The sequence below is a fragment of the Larimichthys crocea genome, chromosome XI, assembly GCF_000972845.2.
Source record: "Larimichthys crocea isolate SSNF chromosome XI, L_crocea_2.0, whole genome shotgun sequence".
NCBI lineage: Eukaryota > Metazoa > Chordata > Actinopteri > Sciaenidae > Larimichthys > Larimichthys crocea.
Window position 1 is genome coordinate 1,551,598 of NC_040021.1, and position 23,702 is coordinate 1,575,299.

The 23,702-nt window shown below is 43.4% G+C and overlaps 1 protein-coding gene across 6 annotated transcripts in view; it reads right to left on the reverse strand.

Moving 5' to 3' along the window:
* Window positions 1–1,909: 1,909 nt before the first annotated feature.
* The window catches only part of fynb (FYN proto-oncogene, Src family tyrosine kinase b), a 73,961-nt gene continuing 52,168 nt past the window's right edge, over window positions 1,910–23,702 (reverse strand). For 3 of the 6 annotated variants that reach the window (XM_027283908.1, XM_027283906.1, XM_027283907.1), the window contains 10 exons: window positions 19,928–20,026; window positions 18,069–18,172; window positions 17,737–17,886; window positions 12,758–12,922; window positions 12,256–12,411; window positions 10,846–11,025; window positions 8,893–8,969; window positions 7,549–7,702; window positions 5,503–5,634; window positions 1,910–3,512 (listed from right to left, as the gene is read on the reverse strand). In XM_027283908.1, the coding sequence (XP_027139709.1) occupies window positions 3,304–3,512; window positions 5,503–5,634; window positions 7,549–7,702; window positions 8,893–8,969; window positions 10,846–11,025; window positions 12,256–12,411; window positions 12,758–12,922; window positions 17,737–17,886; window positions 18,069–18,172; window positions 19,928–20,026 (1,426 nt within the window). In that variant the 3' untranslated portion in view covers window positions 1,910–3,303. The remainder of the gene's footprint in view (window positions 3,513–5,502; window positions 5,635–7,548; window positions 7,703–8,892; window positions 8,970–10,845; window positions 11,026–12,255; window positions 12,412–12,757; window positions 12,923–17,736; window positions 17,887–18,068; window positions 18,173–19,927; window positions 20,027–23,702) is intronic. The other 3 variants (XM_010735890.3, XM_010735891.3, XM_027283909.1) reach the window with 3 other exon arrangements.

A 23,702-nucleotide genomic window follows, 5' to 3' on the forward strand; every position in this document is an offset into this window, starting at 1 on the left:
CTGACGCCAACGGCTGATAGCACAAAATGAAACGAAAGCATGAATGAATTGAGAAAACTGAACATAATTGGAAACAAAGATGTTACACAACAATGTACTGCAGGGGGAGCAGGTTCGAACCCTCTAAAAGCCAACATGTCTATGGCTAAAAGTGAAATCTTTCAAAAGGCACCAGTCATAGATGGAATATTCTTATTTTAGGTGATTATGAACTGATGAAAACAGTCTGAATATTCTGTTCCATTTCTGCCATACTCTGTAAATAAAGCTAAACTTGACACAGTGGACTTTTAACAGGAACTTTGAGACCATGGGGTATTTACCAAGTGAAGTGAAGCCAAAAAAGTGCCAAAAACTGCAGTTCCTCTTCTCGTCCACTTGAGGCTGGCTCTAGAAGTGAGTCAGTCTCCATAAGTCGCCATGTTAGACAGCAGAAATAAACATGTTTACAGCCTGGTACAAAAAACAGTTTTGGTCTCTATAGCTAATTTCCCCGTTCATGACAACTGTACTGAGGGAGAATTTATATACAACTCACCTGTTAAGATTATATTAAGGCTGAAAGTTATGCAGGATTAACAACATGGCTGCTTTGATGGACAGGTGGGTGCTGTCACAGATGACTTATTTGAACACTCAGGTGTCATTCGGCCCACCTCAGGTCCACAGAAGTCTTTCATGTCTTTGTCAGAGGACGCAGGACTGCCAACATGGCAGCGGCCAGAGCCACGTCATTCTGAGCTTCACAACGGCTCTTCAGAAACATATGGAGGATGTCATGGATACGACATCCATTCTTGATGCTGTCAAGGGTATTTACACAGCATACAGAAAGTGGTGGTGTTCCTAGAATTAGCCCAATTAACCCAGTAAGTGACACTAAGATATAAGATGAAGGGTATATTCAAGCAATATCAAGAGAGGACACAGCAGAGAGAGAGACATGAACTGACTTTTGAGGTCAGGACAAACATTACCTGACACTTTACACCTCCAAGTATTGATCCAGAAATCAAACAGTAGAGGACAAACAGAGGCGGGAGATAATGGCTGAGACTGGACAAATACCAGTTTGGAAAATTCTAATGTGAAGTGCATGAAACTCTTTACTGACAGCTCTGATAGAGATTTCTCACATTTACACGCACACACACACACACACAATAACACAAACAATGGCATTCCATTTCGGTGTGCTAGTGCCCTGCTTTAGTACACGCTTGCTGACTGGTTTAGGTCACTGGGAAAAATGTATACTGTGATTAAGGTTTGTGCTCTCATGGACCCACTCAGACTTGATCTGGGTCAAGCTCGGCCTATTTTATTACAGTCCAACCAAATCTTAGGTCTGCACAGGTGAATCCAACTGGACTGAGTTTGAGCAGGTTGTATGCCATATTCATATTCACAAGAGGAGTTCATGTTACCTGTGAAGCTCAGGTTGGTCAGTTAGTGTTGGGTCTGTTTGAGTCCACTGAAGGCCTGTGAGGGATCATGTTAGAGGTGACATGGACCACAGTGCATGTGATGATTATTATGACCACAGAGTTCAGCACTATGTCTACTTTGCACCTGTTCTCTGTTTCTCTGCATGAGCTTCACCTCACCGGTAGCGGGCAGTTTACACCTCCACGCTGTTCAACATGCAGTACTGCAGGACACACTGAGGAGCAGCCAGCTCAGTTGGCACAAAGGATTGTGTGAGGCTGAACTCTATTTCGCTGCTTCAGTTCCAGCAGCAAAGCAGCATATTATGTAAATACTCAAGTGAAGTACAAGTACAGTACTTGAGTAAATGTACCACCACTGCTCTGCCATCACTGGGATTAAAAGGACACAGACGCACACACACACACACACTCATGTCAAAGCATACAAACACTGGCATGTGGAAAGGAAGTGTCTTGGAAAGAGTGTAAAATGTTTATTGTTCTTTTCTGAATTTCAAACGCCAAATCACCAAAATAACAAAACAAGTCATGTTAAAAAATGGAAATGAAAAGATATAAAGGAGGGAAGTTAGCCACAATTAAAACCATTTAGCTGTACAACTGAAAAATGAGAAGTTTCCATTGGCAATGCATTAAGACCAGATCAGGGCCTGGGTCCAGCTCATGTTCACTTCAGTTCTTCTTTATGAATTCAACCCTTCAGATCTTCAGTTTCTGTTCTGAACTGAAACATGACCCGGACCCAAACCTCTGCTGAACGTACAGTACACCTGACTGTGGAAGGATCACTTAGAGGGTTAAATAAAAACATACTCTGTAAAAACTCAAATACTGATAGAATATAACCTCGTCAGTAAAACATAAAGGTAGAAAGAAGTCAGGAGGTGAGGTGGTCCCGGTTCAGCCGCGGGTCGGCACTCTTCAGGCTCGAGTGGATGACGTGCAGGAGACGAGGGAAAACGCCACGCTGTCCACGCACCGACGACGAGAGGCCTGGGAACGACAGCTCCAACAACACATACTTACTCTCTTCTTAAATGAACTCTCGTGGTAGAAAGACAGAAACATTTCCACCCAAATTCTCTCAAAATCGGAAGCGTGGATGTTGAAAACCCCGACACGCTCGGCTGTAATTTACAAAAATGTGACGTCTATGGTTTGTAAAAGGACCTCGTTCCGTACAGCCTAACAGCTAGCGCTCTGTGGAAGCTTTTCAGGGTTTTAGGAAAGGAAAGGAAGGCTGATGGAGGACTGTGTCATGCTCGTCTGGAGAAGCCTCTGCGATACTATGTAATGAAAAGTCAATATAAAGCAATAATTTTTTTACATCTTATGGAAAAATGAGGGAAAAAATATATCTGAGGCTTCCAATTCAATCTCTAGAAAAAAATACAGAGCTACAGTATAATCCACGTACAGATGAACTGTGCTGAAATGGTTCTCTTCCTTTGCCTTTTAGCATTTTTTATCATTATTATTATTTTGTGCAGCAGAAAATAAAATCTGAAACGGAAGCAAACAAATCAACTAAAACAAGCCTTTCTTATTTACATTGAATACAGGTATTTCATTGCATTATCACAACCCCGCCTAACTCCGTCCATCCTCCATCCCACCTCATCTTCCCTAATCAACATCGTATTTGAGTTCAGACACTGGAGGGTGGGGGTTCGGGGTAGGTGTCAGAGACTGAGGGTTGTGTTTAGGGGATGGTGGTGGAACTGGAATGCTCGGGTTGAGCTCAGGAAGCTGTACAGAGGCTGGGAAGGCTTCAGAGTTTTGTAACAGCTCTGATTGGGTCAGTCTTGCCCCAGCCCCCGACCCCGAGCAGGGTGGAGAAAGGGGGGTGGGTTTAGAGGTTGTCTCCGGGTTGGTACTGAGGCTCGGTGGCTGTGAAGTAGTCCTCCAAGAAGGCTTGCAGGTACTCGAAGGTGGGCCGCTCCTCTGCGTCCTTCTTCCAGCACTGCAGCATCAGCTCATGCAGAGAGATGGGGCAGTCCTGGGGGCACGGCATCCTGTAGCCTCGCTCCACCTGCTCCAGAACCTCGCGGTTGTTCATGCCTGAAAGCGGAACACATGTAGACGGTGAGCACGTGGACCAGCGGCTCTTACACAGATCGATGCGACTGCTCTGGTTTAACCTCGGTGACCTTCAACTCAAACAGATACTAATCCCTCCATCATCAAGAACCACTGATGATGTACTAATGAGTTACATTTACTCTATTACATGAACATAAGTAACTTTTAACTGAGCTTTTTGACTCTTATTTAAGTCTATTTTGTGAGAAAATGATACTTTTACTGTACTTTTATTCTGTATTTAGTGCACACTCTGCTGTGCCTCTGTTTTCAGCTGTACAATAATAGATCTGATAAAACTCTGTTTTCCTTCATATTGGATTATTGATTTTTAAACAGTGCTGGTCTGAAGTCAGTACCACAGCTGACACTGACCTGACAGAGTATCAACTCTGTCTGTTTACACTGCCTTTATGCTCACATCTTTTACACTAAATACCTGCACTATTACTTCCACTCCTGCGTGTGAAGCTCCAGACTGCTGACAGACAATGCGTGACAGAGTTTAGTTTGAGTTGATGAAGGGCAGGAGGACGGTCGCTGTGTTCTATACGTCATCACATTAAACATCTGCAGTATGGACGAGTTCTCCACCTTTACATTAGTACAGAAGAGGATTAAGTTAAAAAACAACAACCCAGAACTCTTTTTAAAGATGTTTTTGGGGCCTTTTGAGCTTTATTTTGAAGGGTGACAAAACAGGGACAGAAAGAGAGACAGGGTGACATGCAGTGACGAGCCACAGGTCGGACTTGAACCCTGGGCCGCTGCAGGAAGGACTGAGCCTTCAGACATATCGCACACAGTTTACTAGGTGAGCTAACCAGTGCCCCAACAACTCTGAATTCTGACTTTAAACTGTAGAATTCTGTTTGTGTGTGTGTTTATTTAAGAAAATCAAACTCCCACGTGGCCCTCATCCTCTTCCCTACACATGACTGTTCTACATGGAGGAATCATTTGTCATCTGGCTGACAGTCTTTTGTCCGTCTTATCATCTGCTTTGAAAACTCTGAACAAAGCCTGAACAAAAGCGTTTTCATCTATGTGGGTCTGTTCTGACTGAGCGGGTTACACCCTATGTGGCACACAGTGATTCCTGCCACAGAGATTTGAGTCTGCCACACCCTCTTACAGCGCCTCTCCTCCCACTGTGAGTCACTAAGATACCAAACCAGCGCGAGGCGAGGAAGTAACATCGGTGCATCCCGGATAAATACCGATAAGACTGCATCCATGTTTAGAAACACAGTGTTATGTAAGTTAAATGTGAACTCTTCTAATTACTGTTGGACTGTAAGTCAGCGGTCTGTGACTGTTCTTTATGCAGGTGAAGTGGAGTGGATCCCAACATGTTTGTCTGCCAATATTAAAGCTGTGAAGAGGATCTCTCAGCACTGTTGACTCTTTGCGTATAGAAACAACTTGCTTCTACATCTATTTCAGTAAAGTACAAGTACTTCACTTTTTACATCCACCCAGAGGCGGCCTCAGAACGCTGCTGACACATCTGTTAGCATGATGCAGCTCCCTGGGCTCATTGCGTGCTAACCTTCCTCACCTTCTCCCTGAAGCACAGAGCAGCCCACCAGCCTCCATCTGGACAAACATGTGTTTCCCTCCCTGTGTGGAGCTGCACTCTGACTCCACTCTGTACCCCGTCCCAGACCCCCCCCCACGCTTTCTCTTTTACTTTCTGTCTCAATTTGAAGCCGTCCCGCAGGCTAGCGCTGGTAATTAAGGGTTATCTCACATTCTGGCAGGCCATGGAAGGTTAGCCAAGCATTAAAGAACCTTTTACTCCCATAAACAGCAGGAGGGGCCGCCTGTTGTCATAGAGAGAGCAGTGTGTGCTTTGGTAACAGCTCTGTGCTTCGTACAGGAGAGGTTTCTTCTTATCGAGCCATTTTATCGACGTGCCGCACACTCCAACTCTCAGCTGTGTTTAACCCTTCCCCCGTCCTCCTACCTGGGTAAGGCACCCGACCCTTGGTGACCAGCTCCGTCAGCAGGATGCCAAACGACCACACGTCCGACTTGATGGTGAACTTCCCGTACAGCGCAGCCTCTGGGGCGGTCCACTTGATGGGGAACTTTGCTCCTGTAAGGAGAGAAGATCATATAAGTCTCAGCCTGTGCTGTGTATTGTCTCCTGTAGCTCTCCAGACACACTTTAATGATTAACAGTGGAGATTAAGAGTCAATAATTAAACACCTTATTGTGTTCACCTGTTCACCTCTGTGCACTGGAAGCATCCATTTCTGCTAACTGGGTCTTAAGTGTTGTTAGGTATGTTTATGTATGTGTAGTGTTTCCTTGAATGTATTTTGATGACTTACTTAAAGCTTCAGAAGTTGAAGCTAGCCTGTAAAAATGACCCTGGTGAAGTACAAAACAATATTTCCAGACAGGAACTGACAAACAAACACTGTTGCATTATGGGAAATGTAGGATCCATTTTCCACTATTCTATTTTAAATCTGTCTTGTGTGAGTCCCACAGCTGTGTGGAGGTACAATACTAAATCAGTGTAGTGGCCCTTTCAATCAAATTTTTATGTACAAGTGTGTTGGAGCATCCGTTCACTCCCAAAACAAGTGCTGCCATGTCTGCTTGACAAAATAGATCGTTTCAGGCCATTTTCCATCACACTGTACTGTCATCTTCTTCAAATAATTCAAGGTCAGCATGCGCTGACAATGTTGAGGCCAACAGACATCACACATCAGACTGATGTAGATCATTACAAACTAATGTAAGAAGTTAAAGGAGTGTAATCACAGTCACAAACACTGCTGTGAAGCCGGGCCGTGTTCCTGTCAGCATCTGTCAGCAATAAATAAAAAAGTTTCACTTCAAAAAGTTTCAGTGCAGCCAAATGATTTCATTCATCAGGAGGAGAGGCTGCTCAAAAATGATGACTGAGCTCAGACTCAGCTGTTATGAGCTCAGCTGGGTGTTGACAAATACTTGTGTTATTGGTCACTTCACCTAATGTGACCCACATTTAGAGCAGAACTGGAAAACCATGTGTCATCAGGAGTTTCTGTTTGACTGAATGTGTACTTAAAGAGTTTGTTGCTGTATGTAACGCAGGCAGGAGAGCGATGACAGGAAGCGAAGGAGGCGCGACAGAGGTCGTTGTTGCTCATGGTCAGCATCTTCAACCTATTAAGAGCTCGTTTAGAGAGGATTAGCTTCTACAACCTAACAACCTAACTTGAGATTTTTATCTTTTTATTTTTTAAAGATTATTTTTTTGGCCTTTTCAAGCTTTATTTTGATAGAGACAGCTGAAGAGTGACAGCAAGGACTGAGCCTTCGCACATGAGGCGGCTGCTCTACCAACTGAGCTAAACACCACCCCCTTGAGATGTTTATCTGAATCGCTGCCTACAACTCTGAGTCTTTCAAATACATTCAGAGCTCATTGATGGCAGAGTCCCCCAGTGAGAAAAACAAACCGAGCTGATCAGAGCGTGGTCACAAGCATGGATGATCAAGACACAGAAAAACTGCTTAACTCAGTCCACTTACTAGATTTCCTCTGGATCCATAAGATACGGTTGAAAAGTCCTGAAAGAAATCTATAAGTGCAGCCAGTGACTTTGAATTTCCAATGAGCTGCTGAAGCTCGCTGAAATAATCAAACGATGTAGATAGGATGGAGACATCACCCCCCTCCCAAACAGCTAATTCAGTCCTGATTATCAGGTTCAAAACACTCCGCACACTGATCAATACTTGAGTACCATTCTTTGTGTGTGTGTGTGTGTGTGTGCGCGCAGCAGGGAGTGTTTGCTGTCTGTTTCAGTGTAACACGGAGCAGACGTGGAGCTCACTCTGATTGTGGCTTCAGAGTTGACTGTTCGTCATTCCATTGTGGGTGGATTGCAAATTTTTGCAGCCCACTGAGAGAGTTTCCTCCATGATCTAATGCGGCTCACACAGTGTGTGTGTGTGTGTGAGTGCGTGTGTGGGAGCATTTAACATGATATGTGTTCGTAGCCCTACCTTGCCGAGCGGTGTATTCGTTATCTTCGATGAGCCTAGCCAGGCCGAAGTCAGCGATCTTGCACACCAGATTGTCCGCCACCAGGATGTTGGCGGAGCGCAGGTCTCTGTGGATGTAGTTCATCCTCTCGATGTAGGCCATGCCCGCCGCCACCTGGAGCACAGTGAACACAGTAAACACTTTTACTTACGATTCCATTTCACTTGGTAAAGAATGGATAAAATAACTGACAGAGAGGAAAAAAAATAATCTGTATTTAAGTGACCCTGCAGCAGAGAAGAAGAGCTTGTTTAGGAAATAGTCTGAAACAGATTTTATTAAAGGAAAAAGCCTCCTGCGTCCCTCTGTATTTTAGAAATGCTGATATTTGATGGTGTTTTCTCATATTCTGACACTTTTTCATTAAACATGCAGAGCTGACAAACACCTCTGTACTGTTTTACCTACAGGAAACAGGACTGACAGGACATCACTGACTTATTACCTGATGAAGACGTTAAAACAGGATCATCTGCTCTAAAATGAGTACATTAATATTATATAAAGTGACATAAATATGTGTGTTTTCTCTGAGTGAAGATCTATTAATGACACAAACTGTAAACATCAAAATAAATGCTCACATTCAGATGACGGTCAGGTCTGGACTATGACGGCTCCCATGATAAACTGTGTACTTTTCTACAATCACGCTGTACTCACTATTCTGTCACTTTGAAACTCTACTGTTAACAACATGCTAAATATGAACTGCTGGAAGGCTTTTAATGTGAAATAACTGTGCAGGAAATGTTGGGTGACGGAGACTTTGATGACAAAAACAGTAAAGTAGAATCAAAATGTAAATAATTAGTGAATGAGTACAGGGTTTGAGACACTATGAGTGACAGTGGTAATAGGGGCTGACACGAAAAGCTGACTAATCAATTAGTCAATTAATCTGCAACTATTTTTATAACTGATTAATCGTCAATTAATTCAGACATTTCTTTGTTGTTGCCTGTAAGGGGCAGATTTGATGTTTCGTTGTGCTTTGCATTGGTGATTTTAAATGGAATATTTTGGGTCACCTTAAGCTTCAACACATTTAAACTATTTTCCAACACTTGCAAATCACTTAATTAAGGAAATAATCGACATATCTAGCCTCATTAGGGAGTGTGACATGACTCTAGTGAATCACAGAAAAGGAAGTGTTTCTTAAAGTGTGTGAAATCTTCTCTGTTGTTTCCAGGAGAAAACAGGTCTGCTCTTCCTGTGACTCTGATCTAACAGACAAGAGAAGACCGGTGACCTGAGCACACATCAGTGTGTGCAGATAAAACACAGATGATGAGGCGTACCTGTGCCGCCATGTCCACCAGGTTAGGCAGCTTCAGCCCTCGTCCTTCTCCGTCCTTCAAGAAGTCCAGCAGGCTTCCTGCAGCAGACGGAAACAGATGACGTCAGTCCACACAGACACTGAAGATCACGAATCAGTGGTGCCCCGCCGCCCCCGCCCTTTGCAGGAACCGCTTGTAATTCAGCAATTACCGACCACAAGCCAATAATGTGATAGCTGAATGTTTTGGAGACGTGAGCTTTGTAATTTGCCTGCTCACTTTCATCAAACATAATGACAGTCAGAGGCTAAATACAGGATCCGGGGGCTTGATGATCACCGCAAATACTTTGGACATTCATAAAACTTCGCGCTGGATGTGCTGTTTGCAAACACGTCCTCTCCTCCAACTTAACGGGCTGACCTAGATGTTTTCAGCCTCTGCATGCAGCAGACACAGCGATGCACATCAAAGTTTCCATTCTTGTGTTCTCCGGCGTTTAATGTGCATCCACAGCTCTTTCTTGTGGCTTTCTAAATTCCACTCTTTTAGGGGATTGTTTTGAAGGCCTTAATCATCTTCAGTCTCTTTGAAACAAAGGATTTACAGAGCAGAGAACACTTACTATTACTTCGACTAGAATGGAACAAAAACACTTCAATCAAAAACATTGTGCAAAGCCTCCTCGCATGCTTGTGCACAGCACCATATGCTTAAATACACATTAGAATGAGTACAGGGCTTTAGATTTAGACCATGTTGTATATTTTTACTGTGCATCAGGTTTTGCTTATGTGGCATCGCAGGTCAAACTGACTCTTTTTTTAGCAGCAGGGCTGTCCTTTGATACGTCAGTCCATCTATCAACACTTGGACCTCAGCAATACTGGAGTTTACTGACACTATTCATGCTCCACAGAGGATGATCCCAAACGATTTCAGAGATCTTTCTTCTTGCAGGCCAAACACCAAAGGGGACCCTTCTGCTCATTTCTAGCTCTATATTCTTAGACTCCTGAGAGTGTCTTTGTATGACTCACTCTTCAAAAACATCCTTGTTTATTTTATACTGGCCCTTAATGCGGGGACAGGAAGCTCAGCTCTGAAGGCCCTTTATTACAGAGTGTAGTAAGGTCAGTGTCACAACCTCACAACCGTCAGACTTTGATCCATTTGGTCGGATGATGCAGACCAGAAGTCGGTGGAAGTCTCTAGTGCACTTGCTCTATGGGCCTCAAAGCGCAGGAACACATGTAGAAGACCTGGACTGGACTGGGAGCTACAGTAAGAGCACCAGGGAAGTGCTGGTGTTCATCTCTAGTAAAGGAGCTCCCAGTCTGTTAGGAATTAGCAATTAGCAGCTAAAGCGTCAAACTGCAAAGTACTACAACAAGTAAAGTCACCAGTTAACTCTGTAAATCACAGAGTTGAGGCAGAGAAGCTGGAGGAAACAGATAAAGGAGTCCTGAGCACAGTGATGCAATACGTATAAATAACGTTCTTTAGTCTTCTTTAATCTACAGACATATTCATGCTTTAGTGCTTTCACAAACTTTATTCTTCATATTCATTCTTGCTTTTTCAGGGGACCTAACGCACTGAGTACTGACCACATTTGTTGTGTCAGACATGGGTCGTGTTCTGTTATTTTTAAACATAATTTAAGAAATCTTTCTCTCTCTGACTCTGCTGTTTGTCCTTGTGTGTCTTGTGCCTGGGGCAGATATTGAGAGACAGACTGTAGCCAATGTGCTGCATTAATTGCAGTAAGGGATGACATATGGCAAAAATATAGCTTCTGCTCCCAAGTCAGCTTCGGGATAAATTTAAGTACCAGTTGGGACCAATCAGGTTGTCAAGATGCCGGTACATGTTGTTCTGGTCTCAGCTATAGACCCCTGCAGAACAGACTTAGGCCCTGAAATCTGTAAAAACTCATGGGGACTGAACGTGTGTAGGTCTGTGCTGGTCTACCTTTGCCCATGTACTCTGTGACGATGTAAATGGGCTCCTCAGACACCACGGCATAGAGCTGCACCAGCTTGTCGTGGCGGAGTTTCTTCATGATCTGAGCCTCCTCCAGGAAGGACTCGGGGGACATGGTGCCAGGCTTCAGAGTCTTCACCGCCACTTTAGTGGTGCCATTCCACGTTCCTGCCACATGCACACACACATACACACACACACACACACACATGCTGGCATCAGTACAGCGAGAACATCGCTCCATATTCAAATCACATCACACCATTTCAAAGTCAGACTTGACAAGCCTGCCGTCTAACCTGAAGATGATTGGCGGTTGAGAGTCAAAAACGGGGAGGGGGGGTTTCGAGCTAAACATGCAACACAGAATGAGATCAGGAGAAATCAGCTGGTCTGTAATTCTCGTGCAGGGACTGGAGGATAATTAAATGGCTACGAGATTTAGACCAGACCTTGATTTGAAATAGCTTTTAAAGAGCCAGGAGAGGATGGAGCCACAATACACCAACACAGGAGCAGATAATCCTCTGTAGGATGATTAACAAAAGCAAGTCTGTAAGCTCTCCGCTGGTTGCACGCCAGTTACCGTCAAACAACCACGGCGATGCCACCGACGTGCACTGCCTCTAGCTCCTGTGTCAGGGCACACATAATAAAGACATGGATCGCTGTAATCACTCCAATAAAGGAGAACTCCGTTTATCTCATTCTGTGACAGTGATGCATGCAGGGATATTAGTAGTGACCCAAAGAGGAGACGGAACCGGTCAGCTGACATTCTGTCTACGTGTGTTTGCCGGGTTTCAGGGTTTCATTTAAGAAGAAGCTCATAAATCATAGGAGGCTTCGAGTGATGCAGCTGTGCACTTTTTGGGAGTTGGGACTGGGAGCAGGTGATGGTCACCTGCCGGGCTGTGAGGTAATTGGATCCCAGAGGCTGGGTGTCATCTTGGAGAAGCCCTATCCGCAGTATCTGTTCAGCTAAGTGTGATAGAACGCAGAACCTCATGTCGTGCAGCAGTGCAGCATGGAAGTTCATGCTTATACCGTAGATTAGAAGCAGGTGGTAGCCAATGATTTTATTCTGTTGTCGTGTAGTGTTTGCTTTGTTTATTATATGATGATTATTTATCAATAATGTCTTAAACATTTGTTGAATATTGACCATTTTGGAGCTCCATACAGCAGAGTGTACTGAAATAATAACAAAGTAGAAATTTATAAAGAGGAGCAAATACAAACCGCTTGCAGGGTTGCTGAGAGGGATAAGATTTGATGAGACATTTATTTCTATCTCCAGTTTAGAAGCACAACAATAAATTGTTATAAATAAATGAGAATAATTTATTTCCAGGTTGGCCCGAGATGAAAATGTTGGGGTTGGGGATGGGTCCTTACCGTAAAACACATCAGCAAAACATCCTGTCCCCAGCTTTAGTTCCAACTCAAGTGCATCTCTGCTGATCTCCCAGGCATCATGACTCAAGCCCATAGTGTCGGGGATGTAGTTCACACACACGCCCGTTAAATTAAAGCACAAACCATCCGCACTCACTACAAGGGGGAGGGAAGGGAAGGCACACAGGGTTAACTACAGGGGAGAGGAACATGCAGAGAGGGACATGGAAGGGAGCCATCTTTGGACTGAGAGCAGAGTCTCCTGACACGCTGGATGTTTTTCCAGATGATTTTGGGAGGGAGGGTTTAAAAAACACAAGTTTTCATCTGGAATGATCAAAACTTCCTTTTCCATTTTCTCATTTAACCCCCTCCCCTCCCAGGCCAGATTCAGATGCTTATGTTTTGGACTCGGTCTTGGACTTGGTCTGGTGTCTCTGCTGGCTCAGTGTGGCCCCTTCTATGCGGCCCCCCCGTCTTCTGGAGGCGACTGGATCCGTACCCATCCAGACCTCCCCAAACTGCCCATTCCCAAGACGCTTGATGAGCTGCAATGACTCCCGCGGGATCTCCCACACATCTTTGGTTTTGACGGACAGGTCGGCGAGGCGGGGCATCCCTTTGTGGCAGGGAACCACCAAGCGACAACAGAGGCCGGCGGCTCGGTCTGCAGGCGCCGCACAGCGATGCACAAATGAGAGCGTAGAGACAGAGACGTACAGAGTTAGCAGAAAGACGAGGCTCAAAGCAGCAGAGAACGACAAAGAGCAAACATGAAATCACTTCCTTCCTGGATGGCACACAGGCTGCTTCCAGGTCAGCGGTAATCCAGCAGTAATCAGTCTAATGTGCTCTCCATGATCCTTACTGATCATCAAATCAAGCAGAGTGCTGCCGGCTTGCACACACCTCAGCACAAACAAAGAGCTATTAGGAGTTTATCTGCAGGAGGCAGTGAGACAGATTCAGTCTCCTCGTCATGGTCAGTGCTGCTCAGCACGTGAAAACAAGTCGCAGAATGTCTTCCGTGGCTCTCGAGGAGCTTCGTCAAGTGTGGTTCTAATTCTATGATGTCACCAGGGTTTTTTGGGCTTTGATTCTCCAGACTGGGGGTGTCAGGTTTATAAAATATGGACATTTACATTTAGTTATTTAGCTGACGCTTTTATCCAAAGAGACTTACAAAAAGGGAACAAAGTACAGTGTGACGAGGACATGTTAGTGCAGCAATAAGTACTGTGACAGTTATAGAGGGGGATAGGTTTATCATGTCCAGGTGTTGGTAGTGTTGGAGAGGAGGTCCTCTTTGAAGAGCTGGAGGTCTTCAGGGGTTTTTGAAGGTAGAGAGGGACGCCCCTGATCCAGTAGGAACTGGTAGGACGTTCCACCAACGGGGAACAATGGACAAGAAAAGTTTGGACTGCCCTGAGTGTATGGGTGGCAGAGGCAGGCGTTGTTCACTGGAGGAGGTAACATATGCCTGTACTGTAGGACATTCAAGTAGGTGGATGCAGAGCCGGAGACTACTTCGTGGTCGGCATTAGAATTCAGTGTGGACTGCTACAGGTAGCCAGTGGAGCTCGATGAGCAACACGTGACCTTTTGTGTTGATTGAAGAGAAGGTGCACAGCCATGTTCTGGATCATTTATTATGCAGGTAGGCAACACTGAGTAGCACCATGGGAAGTGTAGGATCCAGTATTTTTGGACTATTGACTCATAATATGTCAAACCACAGACCAGTTATTATTTTAAAAAATGAGCTTATTGACAGTCAGTATTGACAGCTGACAAAACAAACAAACTATATATAGTTAGCTTCTGAATAATTGATATTTTCTTGCACTCACTTTATTAGATCCATCTCACTTAAACTAATGCAGTCGAACCCAACAGTCCTGCACTAAATCCCCCTACATGAAGTTTAATGTAATGACTGTGGGAGGGTTAATGCCAATGTGTGTGTGGTGCTCTGGACATTTAAACAAACCAGTCCAGTCTGATGTAGCTTTGCAGTGATGTTTTAGGGATGAATGTTGTTTAGGGCATAATTATCCTCACTGCATCTCTGTTGTGGTTCATACTGCGTACAGTAAAAGTATCTGATGCTGAGTACTGAAGCAGTATACAGTAGGTGCAGGTCGTAGAAAAAGTATAGGCTCCATCTCATGACTCACTTTGCCTAATGGCATCTAAAGCTCATGCAGGCTTTACGATAATGACAGTAATTTATGTAACGAGATGAGCTCTGGCCGTCAGTCACTCTTCTGGGAAACGTTGTCGTTAAACATAAAGATGGAGCTCGGGGAATTTATGCACCATGTGAAGCATTAACGACCGAGCTTGTTGAGGCAACAGAGTGGCGATCCAGCTGCTTCCACTTCGATCGCCTCTATTGGCTGCGTGCTGTTGTCACTTTAGCTGATGACACCGTCATCTGTGTCAAACATCTCTTGCTTTCTCTCCGGAGGAAGCGTTCATGTTTGCCTGTGATTGATTAGACCAGTGGATTAGGGCAGAGTTTCCGTTGGTACTTCCATGACAGGTAGATAGTGAGACCCCCCCTCCTAATACTTCAGGGACATAGTGACCCCCGCCTTCCTCCTCGCTGCCAGTGATAAGGCCCTGGGTTGTTTGTGCAGGGCAGTAAAGACGAGATAAAGGCCTGCGTCTGACCCATGGGAGTGTTCAACGTGCAACTCGGCCATCAAAGCCCATCTGGGCCGCCTGCCTGCTGCCTCAGCTGCTCCACTCACACATCAATACAGGTCTATGTTCGCTCTGCTGGCTGTCGTAAAAACCTGTCAATATGTGGACCGTATCCACACAGCTCACACCATAACAGGCAGTGTTTACTAGAAAGGCGTGGTAGATTCAAGTCATGAATTTTCTGCTTTGATCAGCTCAATCCATCAATCTCAGATCAAAGTTTATTCTGCCTGTTCCATCTTTGTGTCAGAGCAGTTCATTCATTCATTAACTTGGTTAACTTGATTTTGTTGGACATTCAGGTTTCTTCATAAAAAATACACTTTTATCAGTGAATGAATAATCTGTAATCAATAACCAAAGCGAATGGTTTTCATTTCTAAATTTGGCGCCACTAAGTGATCCAACCTGGACAGGAAATGAAAGGTCTGAAAGCAATCACACAGACTGCAGCTTCTTCTATCAGCACAATTTAGAAATGATAAAATCACATTTAAAGGTCCAGTGTGTCAGACTTAGAGAGCTCTATTTACGGACTATGGCAGAAATGTAATATAATATTGATAATCTACAGACCGTGAGTCCACTGCGTTAGACACTACAGTAGCCCAGAAGGGACAAGCTAAACCCTTTGCTCATTTCTCCTTCACTTTAGGAAGGACAGAGTGACACAAGGGGGTTGCAATGTAGCAACTACACAGCCACCAAATCCTACACACTGGTCCTTTGCTAAACAGCAACCACTGTGGCCACAAGCAGCATTTACAGTTTATTAGCTCATTGAAGATTCTTTTAAGGCAGTTGATTTTATGGTTTGTTTCATTTTTGTTTTCATTTTGCTTGGAACTACAGACGCTAACTTCTGCTCAGTAAAAAACAAAAGAAGGAAATGATAAAGAAAAGTCACATATTGACTTAATATATCATAATTCTGACCTACTTAAAGACTAGAGAGTCAACATGTGTATAGTTATTAGATTATTAAACTATTTATCTGTTCTGTTCTTCTGGTGGAGGATGGAAGAGGTTTGAATAGAAGCACAATCAGTGAAGAGAGACAAAGTAGCAGCAGAAGTGTGTACCGATCCTGCTTTAATATTTGTATGTAATGGAACATTTGTTCTTTCAAATGTTAAATAGTCTCAATTTTAATATGACTGGCATTCAGCTTTGCAGCCTAGCAGATTCTCAAGGCTACATGTTGTTCTCTCATCCTTTCAGTCTCTTTTGAGGAACAGCTACATTATACAATGCCACAGATTCTCTTTAGCTCTTTGAGGACATGAAGAATGAAGGAAAGCCGCAAAGCAATAAAAGCACAAGCCCTGAAAAGAGTCAAGGTTATTTGCAAAGATGGTGTCGTCGCTCCATACGTCATCCTGAGCGGTGATAAAATGCAAAGAGCCGGTTAATGTGCCACGACACAAACACACAGAGAAAATCCATGGTGTTGATTTTAAGGCTGTAACATCGATATGTCAATATGCCAATTAGAGCGTGACAGGAAAAATATCCCTTTTCTTGACAGGAAGGGAAGATGAGATGATAAAAGAGAACAAATGTGAGACAGATAACAGATTCAGACACATCGTCGTTATGCCTGGACGCAGAGGAAGAGAAACAAACTTAAAAACAGAAAAAAACAGAACACGTGATTACAACTCAGGACACTAAGTGCTGTCTCATCCTCTAAATCTGATCATCAAATATGTGTGTCAGCGCCTCAGCCAGGAGGTCAACACACACATGCACATCTGGATGAGCTCACAGCGATGCAAACTGCATCTGCACTCTAACTCCCCGTCCACCTCTGCTCGTGATAAGCTTTAACAAAGTGCCTTTCTCCTCCAAAGACGACGTAGAGTTTCCCGTTCACTGAATGTGAATCTACATAAATTCATGTGGACACCTGTAAAGGACACACTGCAGCTTTTCCTTTTCTTTCTACCCGTGCCTCACTGTGAGTGCCACTTTTTATTCCTGCATGTGAAAATGTGCAGACCAGATGCAATTATAGTTGAACAGAGTCTGCTTAATGCGCTCTGGATCAATTCAAGGAAATGGACACTGAGCAGGAGAGAGGACTCTGACTGCGTGCAAATGGAGGCACAGTGTCAATGCTCTGCCTCCATCATAACAAATCTCTCTATGGCAACATCTGTGCAGGGCAGGGCAGTGCTTCATATATTTTACTCGGCTCATATTGCAGCCAGACCACTGAGGGGCAGCCTTGGTGGTTTTCAGGCTCATTTACATACCATATTCTTTCAGTGCTGTAGGTCTTAAAGCTGCACGAGGCAATAATAAATAATAATATAGATCACATACTTTGAGGCTTTGCAACCAAATTCCAGAGATCAGTATTGATACTGACATGATGTCACCTCATTTCTGGCTAATGAAGTCCTTGAAATGTTAAAGGAAACTCAAGTGTAAAGCTTCCGAATGCAGTTTTAGCTCCTAGGCCTTTAACGTCTGTATGTGTGCTCTGTTTCTGTCCAGCATACCGAAAAGAAGCAGAACATTTCCTGAGAATAACAAGGATGTGTCCTCAAATGAATGAGAATACACTGACTGCAATACGTCCTAAAAAGGTCCTCAAGTTTTCATGCTATGATTAACAGAATGAGCCCTGATCGAAACCAGAACGCGTCTTAACATTATCTTCTATAAACAAAAATGCTAATATTGTAATATGTAGCTAAAATCAACCCAAACTAATCCTAAAACTCACATCTGGATACAAACGCAGACTGGATGTCATGTTTATACCTGAGTAGTGCTGAACCAGCTGCTGCAGCGTGTCAAACTGAGCCCTGGTGGTGATGTAGTAGCCGCCGCTGTCCAACTTGCGGATCTTATAATGCTTGACATGGTCACCCTTCACATCGTCCCAGTCCCGTATGGACAAGGAGAAGGCACCTGGGGTGGAGGACACACACACACACACACACACACACACACACACACACACACACACACACACACACACACACACACAGGTTGGGGTTTGCTTTAAATTAGGAACACTTCTAATCAAAGAATAATTAAACAAGACTGAGAGTCTCTCAGGTTTGATAGTGTGAGTGTGTGTGTGTTTTTACCCTTTGTGGTTTCACTCTCCCGGATGAGATAGGTTCCTCGGGGGTTCCCAGTGGACAGCAGCTGCCTCTCTGCATCCTTACGGCCCAGTTTACCAAAGTACCAGCTGCAGTCACAGAAGAAGACCATGAATCACTTAAATCCTCTTTTGCTTACTCTTGCTCCGTTCTCACTTTTGTTCTAGTCACAAATTTACTGCGACAGAACAACAGAACTTGCTTCAAGTGTTATGTGATACATGTTGAGACACCAGCTGAACACTGACGATCACTCAAAATGGGTCAGAATGCTCTTTTAACTTCATTATCAGCTGGTTGCTGTTAAAGGAAGTGAACGTTTTTTACTATCTGATCAGAGCTTCAAGGAAAAGATCAGTCTCACATTTTTATTTGAAATATAATATAATGATTTATTTGTGTGTCTTTTATTACATGATGTCACTTTCTGGGCTCCATAGACCTTCAAATGACTTTTGTCTGACCAACAGTCTGAAAGCTCTAAAAGATCAAATCATATATTCATAACTAGATTATAGAAAATAGATAAAAGCAGCAAATTCTTAGCAGGAAACAGATGTGAGAAGACTTTAACTATTTGTCCGCCCCAAAAGGTTAATAATAAACTGGAGACGTAGCTGCCAAATCACACTTTAACTCCTGATTTCTTCACCATAACAGGTATGTAGGCAACTATGGCACGTCTTAGTATACCCACCAACTCTGGACGCTATCGCCTAAATAAAAGGAGCTCTGTGCCAGCTGTTTATATGTTTTATATTTTCAAACACATGGCTACAATGTACTGTAGACGGTCTTCAGTGCTCATTTCTGTGGCTCTTTGACTTAAAGGCTGTTCATCCTGTCCAACGCTTTGATAATGTGCGATGTAAGTAGCATTGCAGCCACCAGGGGCCGCTAGTGTGGCTTTGCACTCTTAGTTTCAATGTGTTCTGGTTTGTAGGTTGGCATTTTGACTCTAACCCAGCAACTAGCTGATCGTGTGGACTGTGACTAGTTGAAGGCCTGCTGCCTTCATGTCTGCAGATCTGTGATTGTTTAGTCATCGTCTCTGAACCTAGAAAAACTGTTTTTTCTACTTTTAATTCGTAGCAGGGGAAGTGGAAAAGATGTTTTTCTGCTGATTTCTGTTTCTCATGAAACTGCAACCAAAAACAGTGTTTGAAACTTTCTGGAAATATACATTTTCAAAGTTCACCACAGTGAGAGAACGACAAAGACACAGGAAGTGTGTGTGGCACCACAGTGCTTCCATGTCGATAAGAGGAGCTACACCCACACCTCCTCTCTGTTTTCAATCCCAGCATGCTCCAGTGGACTCATAATGAGATTGTCCCTCGCTGTGAAACTGAATCAGTCTTTACTCAGAAACCTTATTCTGACTGAACTAGGTAGAGGTGAGGTGGGAGTCAGCAGTTGATGCTACACACACTGACAAAACCACAGACAGGATGAGGAAGACTAAAATACTGTGTTTCCTCCTCCTTTTACTGTCATTCTGTGTGAAACTGTGGTTTTGGTGTATGAATGTTGTCATGCTAAAAATGTATGCAGTCTAAAATTAACAGCAAAATGAAATGTCCCCACCGACGTGGACATATTTACCTCTCGCCCAGTCTGCCTGGCATTTTAGTGCCACATAAATGTCAGTTTATCAGGCGTGTGGAAAGGTCCGCCCTGCAGGCACAGTACAAACTGTGGGGCGACGACCACTTTTTCTCTGAATTTGGCTCCTCAGAAGGTTAAATCTGCACATGTGCGACATCTCCAGCTACTTCAGAGCACGTTACACATCAAAGGCGTGCGCGCACACACACACACACACACACACACACAGAACTTACTCCTCAGCCTGGATGGAGTCCACTGGAGCCACGTAATTACTGGGAATGTAGCCGCTGCCACCGGTGGTGAGTGAGCGAGCATCCCACCAGTCCCCTTCACTGAGAGAGAGAGAGAGAGAGGGAGAGAGAGAGGGAGAGGGAGAGGGAGAGAGAGAGAGAGAGAGAGAGAGAGAGAGAGAGAGGCTCATTAATACACTTTATTTCATGTCAGCAGACATGCTCTGTCATCAAAGTCCAGCTGTAGTTTGACTTGCTCCTTAACGTCCATGTGGAAAACATATCGGATCACGTGAGTGTGCAGAGAGTAATGCAGAGGGAAGTTGTTAAAGGGACAGTTGGATTTTGGAAAAAGATGACTTGGTTAAATGGACTGGTAAATGGACTGTACTTATATAGCGCCTTTCTAGTCTTCCGACCACTCAAAGCGCTCTACACTACATATCTCATTCACCCCATTCACACACATTCATACACTGATGGCATTGGCTACCATGCAAGGTGCCAACTGCTCATCAGTTTCTGGATCTAACCATTCATACACATTCACACACCGATGGCACAGCCTTCGGGAGCAATTTGTGGTTCAGTGTCTTGCCCAAGGACACTTCGACATGCAGACCGCAGGAGCCGGGGATCGAACCGCCGATCATCTGATTGGTGGACGACCCGCTCTGCCTGTGAGCCACAGCCGCCCCGGTTTCATTTTTTGTTTGTTTCAATGGATACACTGAAGATTTATGTACATAATTATGGAAACGTGGCAAAGAGAAGAAACAATCACACACTCTGAAACACATATCACATACATATTTCTTCACTGTGAAGAAGAAAGATGCTGTGTGGGCCAAAGGGGTAATAGATTAAATATGTGCAAAGACCAAATAAAGATGAGTGAAGGAGTTTAAAATAAGACTTTGAGTTAAACAAATGTTTTGATTGCTTTCTTTAGCTGCTTGGTGATCAGAGCCTAAAGGAAAAATTTATTTTAAATATTTAACCAACAGAATTATTTCTTAATGTATTTTGTTAAACGTTTGTCTTGTCTGATAATCTTTTATTACATTATGTCAGATACAAACACAGAGCAATCTAAAAAAAAGAAGTGTAGGACAAGCTATGAATTCACGACTCTGTGTTCAGGTCTTTCAATATGGATTTACAAGCATTCAGAGATGTTCTGTACGAACATTTGGTACAAACAACATGGAAAGGTCCCTCAATCACAACGAGTACTGTCCATCACACTCTTCTTGTATATGAAAATATAACAGTGTGTGCATGTCTGCTTGCTAAACAAAGCCATCCTACATTAAACAGGTACATAGACCTAAATAATCTGGCAGTAGTTACATCTGTCTTTTTGCTTCAATATATGAAACAGAACAAATAAGCAGCTACCAAAAATACACTAAACATAAACATCTCTCATTTAGTTACTAACTCATAAATCATTAGAAAAGGTCCACAGTTGGACTTTTTTTCTAAAAGTGAGATGAGAGAATTGACATCGCTCGTGTGTGTGTGTGTGTGTGTGTGTGTGTGTGTGTGTGATGAATGCAAAGCTACAGTCAGGACATGGTGTAAGAGTGAACAGCGAGCAGCAGTTTCTCAGCAAACAACAGCTCAGTGCAAGAAATAGGTTAGCTCCAACATGCAACTCCCTCGAAAAGTCCACGTTCTTCAAAAAAACTTTCAATTTGAAGTCATAACTCATTTTTTCATGTGGCATTAATCCTCCTCCGTAGAAAGAAAGCATACACAGGTATTTAAGATAAATATAACTTGAAGTGCTTTCCTGCATTCTTCTTTCAGCCTTATGTGTGACATTAGTGACACATGAATTGAAGATCGGCCGCTTTGACAAAGAGTGTAAATGTGCAGAAAGTGGAGAAGAAAAGGGCAGGGCGGAGGGAGAGGAGGAGGGAGAGGCTCCTTAAAGACCTCTCAGCCTGGACGCCCACGCAGCCATTAGCATCTTGCTCTGATGTCCTCTGTGCATCTCTTACCGTCGGCTCTCTTTGGGCTCGTCTCTCCCTCACCGGGCCTCCAACACTCTTTCATCTGTCCACTCATTTATCATCCATCTTCCTCCACATGTCTCATATTTCATCTTTGCTTCCTTTCATATTCCAACTTTCTGACGTGTGTTGACTTCAGAAAGCCAGTCACACCTTCTTTTCTCCATATCATTCCACCTTAAAAGCCAACGTTCAGATTATTTGGCCACATTTGTTCAAGGTATTCTTTAAAATGATTGGAAATTAATTCATAATCTGCCACAATATTGATGCACATTGAAAATGAATTGGGAAGTTCAGTGGCTGACTGTGAACTCCTGTATGGCACAGCCTGACAATGTGACAAGCTTACAGGAGAAACACTTTGAGCATGATGTGTTGGTGTCAATAATTCATATTTAAAAGAGATATCTCCAGCACAGCCTCCATGTACAGACAAACATGGATAAAACCAACACAAGTGTCTCAGAAAGGTGAGAACAGCTTCAGTGCTGCTCGGCAAAGATTCTCCAAGTCTCTAGAACTCTGTTAGAGGGATGAGTAGCATCAGTTACTTTATTTAATTTATTTATTACTGTTTTCTGTCTTTAATTTGTCACCCGTTTGTGCTTCGAGAGCAGAGAAAACTTGGACTGTAGACAGCAGCTTTTGGAATCGGAGCCAGGGCTTCTCTCCTGAATCTCTCTTTGGTGCCAGTGTTCAGCCATCATACAGGTAGGAATCCGCCTTACAAGAGACAAATAGATCAATTTGTACACCCACAGAAGCCCTTAACAGACCATGATGCACTGCAGCGTCACAGTCTACTGGAGCAGCTTTTGCTCTTTACTCTCACTGCTGCCCTCGCCATATATGAGGTCACTTAATGCACTTCCATGATCTGTGCTGTTGGAAATCATTAAAGGACGAGTCAGTTTATGTTCTTTATGTTTCTCACAGTCAACAAACACCATGAACAGACCATTCATCCCACAAACACCCAAACTCAAACAAACGTTGAGAAACTGGCAAGCTCTCCTTTGGTCTTTGCTGCAGCTGGTGGGAACAACTTGTGACAGAAAGAGCCAGCACACAGCAAAACCAGCTCCTCAAAATAAATGTTTTTTAATATTTGTTGCATTAGTCATATTTGGTGTGTTCACTTGTGTGTTGTTATTTTGCATAGCGTGAAGATTCATATTCTGTAAAGTATCACATGAAACACAAACTACAAAGAATTTGGGTCAGTTACTCTAATAAAACTTTTAAATACTCTTGCACATTTCTATTATTAAGCCAACATAAAACCACAGAGTTACCTAAATTATTCAAAATAAGAAATAAATATATACAATTGGCAACCATACTTTTACTTTTGGTAACCAAAAGCTGAAACCTTTTTGAAACCATTTTAAAAAGTTAGTGTTGAGCCCTGCAGGTGACGTAATTAGACAAACTCCAATTAAACCTCAAAGAAAACTTAATGGAAATATTTCTGTTATCTTCATGTATTAATATGAGGTTATTAATAGAATGTTTTCATCTCTTCAGTGATGTCACAGCCTTCTTGTGTATGTAATGACATATGTCAAATCTTCCCCCTCAGCCAAGTGCGCAAATTTTTTTTCTTCAAATTGAAAATGCATGTTAACCCTTTCTGTCCTGCTGTATATACTCGCTCAAATCTGCATTCATCCACCAATAAGAAGAATCGTCAACAAGCGCAGTTTGCTACAGGGGCAGACTGTTTGAAGAAATCGTTGAAGACATTTTGAAAA